The sequence below is a fragment of the Leucopleurus acutus genome (assembly GCF_964270905.1).
Source record: "Leucopleurus acutus genome assembly, chromosome: X".
NCBI classification, from domain to species: domain Eukaryota; kingdom Metazoa; phylum Chordata; class Mammalia; order Artiodactyla; family Delphinidae; genus Leucopleurus; species Leucopleurus acutus.
In genome coordinates, this window is record NC_139148.1 from 112815229 (window position 1) to 112819313 (window position 4085).

The window sequence follows — 4085 nt, forward strand, 5'->3', positions numbered from 1 at the left end:
CAAAATGGCACAAAGGATGCCAAGCATGGGCTAAACAGGTCTCCTTTGGATGTGAATTTGGGGGTCTTATATAGTTGTACTCTGAATTGTTTCCTTAGGGATGGGGACAGATTTTCACTGAGCCATTCCTTCCACCATTTAGTCTCCTCATCCTTATTCCACACCCTGACTAGATGACAAGTTCAGCTAATTTCCATAAAAGTTTTTCTGAGGGCAAATTTAACTGGCTAAAATGAGAGCCAGTCCCCCCAAAATGCCCTAATCAGTGCAGAGCTCCAACCACTGATTAGAATTGTACTGTGTAGGAAATCTAAGTGGTAATCTGACATAATAATATGAAGAAACTGACACATCTCCAGGAATTTCTGACTTCTGTGAGACCAGGAAATACCACTATAATGGTGACTGAGTTAATAATACTGGGGTTTGGAGACCTCGAGGAATTGGGTCCCTTGCTCTTCTTGGAGTTTGGCGCTGTCTACCTGGCCACCATTTTTGGGAATCTCCTCCTTGTGATCCTGGTGAGCACTCAGCAGGGACTCCAGACACCAATGTACTTCTTTCTGGCAAACCTCTCATATCTGGAGGTCTGTTATACATTGAATATCATGCCCAGGTTGCTCGTGGACTTGCTGAGAGAGAACAGGGTGATCTCCATGGTAGGTTGTATTATTCAGCTCTACTTCTCTGGGGCCCTGGGTAGCACTGAATGTTATCTTCTGGCAGTGATGTCATATGACCAATACCTGTCTGCTGGCCTTTACACTATCCAACACTAATGCATGGAGCCATATGTTTGGGGCTAGTGATTGGCTCATGGGTTAGTGGTTTCACAGTGGCAGCTGCATTCCAGGCTGCTATCCAGCTTGACCTTCTGTGGCAGCAATGAGATTGACCACTTCTTCTGTGACTTGAAGCCTCTGCAGAAGCTCTTCTGCTCATCCCCAGCTAGTCAACCTGGTCTGCATGAGTCTAACAGCACTGGTGACTCTGGCCCCCTTTGGACTAATCCTAGCCTCTTACTGGAAGATTCTTTTCACAGTCTTGCATATACCTTTCATGACTGGTAGGCAGAAGGCATTCTCCACTTGTTCCTCTCATCTAGTGGTTGTGAGTTTGTTTTACGGGACCTTGGTGTTAGTCCATGCTCTGCCCTTGGCTGGCCAGGGGCCAATTCTCAACCATACCTTCTCCTTGCTCTATACTGTTGTCTCTCCCACGTGTAACTGCCGTATCTACAGCCTCAAAAACAAAGATGTCGAGGAAGCACTGAGGAAGCTGAGGGTTGTGTCTATAATGATGAGCTTCATTCAATCAACCAAAATGATGGCAGTCTGAAGGTCAAGGCACTCTCCCCATGCTCAGGGAACTCCCAGTCTGATTAGCAAAACTTAGGATAGATTATAATCTTTATAACCTGAAATATTGGTTAATCTTCAAATCGTCTATTTAGCTGATTTGGGGGAAAGGTTAGTAGATTTGTCTCTGTTTCCTTGAAGTGATCTAGCTCTCCTTGAGCATATTTATACTGTGAGAGGGGAGGAGTATTTCCTAGTTGGTGGGAGGGGAACCATTCTGGGATAGACAATAAATAATGCAGCATATAATCCCTTCAAAAGCTCAATCCTGGAGGTGAGGATTGGCAGGTGTGCTTTAGTTGTGTTCGGTTTCTTCTGTGTGTGTGTGTGTGTGTGTGTGTGTGTGTGTGTGCATGTGCGTGAGTGTGTTATAAATTAGACTGGGAGATCTTGGGGTTGGAGGAGGAGCAATAACTGTGCTACCCCGATAAGAATAAGAGAGCTCCCTAAATGAAGGGACCGTATTTATTTGCTTAGCACTCAGGCAAGTGTTCTGGTAGTGAGGCTGACTGTGTTAAATGACTAATAATACTGCACCTGCACTTGGCCTAGGACTAAGAAAGATAAAAGTGGAATCTAATAAAATATACAGAAGCTCACTAGAAGACTAGTCTTGGAGAAATGTGCATTAAGCACTTACAGCAATTTGTTAGACATGTAGATTGCCTCAAGGCACTCTTTTCTGAGTTGAATTTTCTCTAGCATTCATAGCTCCTCACTGTGTTTTCATTTCTTTCTTTATGCTCCCCTCCCAGATCCTCCTTCTGCTATGTACCTGAGTTAGCCTTGATGGCCTCACTTGTGCTTTTGTTTTATTTTTGTATCTGCTACCAGCTATCTAACATTATCAACGGATATATTCAAGCTACATTTCAAGAGAGAAGGGAAGCAAAAAGACTCTGCTAAGGGAGACAATCAAAAATATGCATTGAAACTAATATTATCCAGGCATCGTGCTAGGTACTAGGAATAGAATAGTGAACAATGTAGATACAGCATCTGACCTCAAAGATATTACAGTCTGGTGGCCTTGGTATTCAAATTGCTCAGATTATATATTTTTACACTGTTTGTAGACTATGTAGTTCTTGAAAGCACTGTCTATAAAGAGAACCTCTGCACGTAAAATGCCAATATTGTTATTTACCTTAATTTTAAGAATAATTTTACAATTAATATGAAACAACATAATGTAAAAGACCTAACAAGGCTTTTAGTAGAACATATGAACAAACACAAAAGCTCAGAATGTCCCTTGCTTAGCTAAATACACCCCCTTTTTTCCTTTAAGACCCAACTCAAGTACTATGTTCTCTCAGAATTCTCCCTGCTGTCTTCCTCATGTAATTTATTCCCCTCAGAAGTACCCTATTCCCCTTTATTTGACAAGTAAGCATGCACTGCTCTTCACATTTTGTGTGCATGCCCTATCTTTCCAGTGAGATTGTAAACCCTCCCAGGACAGAGATAGAAAGTCATTTCTAGCTGTACCCCCAAGTACCCAGCATAGTACACTTCACACAGTCAACATTTGATACTTGTCTTCACATGATCAAATCCAAGCTCCTCAGCGTGGGATTCAAAGTCTTCCATGACCCTACTCCCGCTTCCTTTCGCAACCTCATCTCCCACCAAGCTCCATCTCACAATTTACCATATCATACATGTGCATCCTTACTCATGTCCTTTGCCTGAAAATTCCTGCCTATATTTGTTTTTCACATGGTTAATGCCCCATCATATTTTAACACTTGGATTCATCATCATCTTTACCAGGAAATCTTACCTGATTGTTTTCTCCCATCCGACACATTGAGTAAAGTGATACTCTCCTGTATCTCTATGGGATTCATTGTGGACCTAGGTTTGAGCAGTAATCACATTATCTGGTGTTTTACCACTGAATTTTTAGTGCTTGGCATAGGAGATAGTCAATGACTACTTGTTGAGTGAATAGCTGAATGGTTATATGTCTTCCTCCCTTACTACACTACTATTATTTCCTTGACTTCAAGTACTACCTATATACTGATGATCCTCCATAATTTAATACTGTGATAAATGTTATAAAGAAAAGCACAGGCTGCTAGGATGGCATATAACAAGGGTACTGTGGTGCTCCAAGGACAATAGTGCTTCAAGGACAAAGGACAATCGTGCCTGAAAAAGTTTCAGCGATACACACCCTATCAGACTCTTGTTGTCCTCCCCGCCATGTTGCGATGGTTACGAAATTCCTGAGCCCACCTGGGCGTTGGGACATGTTTCTCTCTTGTCCCAAATAAGGAAAGGCATCTGCTCTGTCCCACTCCCACCCTACAGAAGGACGTTATATGTGCTTCGACCAATCAGAAAACCATTCTTTTGTTCTCTGGCTATAAAAACTGACTAATAGCACATGTTTGGGGTCCGCTCTCTCAGACTACTAGGAAGTCAGCCCGCTGTTCTGGCAGTGACCATTCCATTTAATAAATTCCATCTTCTTTACATTCTGCCTTGTGTCTGGAAATTCTTTTCCAACCCACTTTCAGACCACAACAGGTACATAATTTGGATTGGGTTGGAAATATCAGAGAAGACTTCTCTGATAAGGTAGGGCAGGATTTCAACAGAGGGACTAGATAACAGCAGGGTCCTGCAGTAGTAAAGACCTTAGAATGTTTGGGGAACAGAGAAAGTGCTAATGTGGTTACAATGTGGTGATCAAAGGGGAGAACATCACAGAAG

The 4085-nt window shown here is 42.4% G+C and overlaps 1 protein-coding gene across 1 annotated transcript; it reads left to right on the forward strand.

Moving 5' to 3' along the window:
• Positions 1-398: 398 nt before the first annotated feature.
• Positions 399-1338, forward strand: LOC309978631 (olfactory receptor 10A7-like; the record flags this gene model as incomplete). Its single annotated transcript, XM_082865141.1, is given in 4 exon segments — positions 399-747; positions 750-855; positions 857-940; positions 942-1338. Coding segments are annotated over 4 exon segments (936 nt in total).
• Between the last annotated feature and the right edge of the window lie 2747 nt (positions 1339-4085).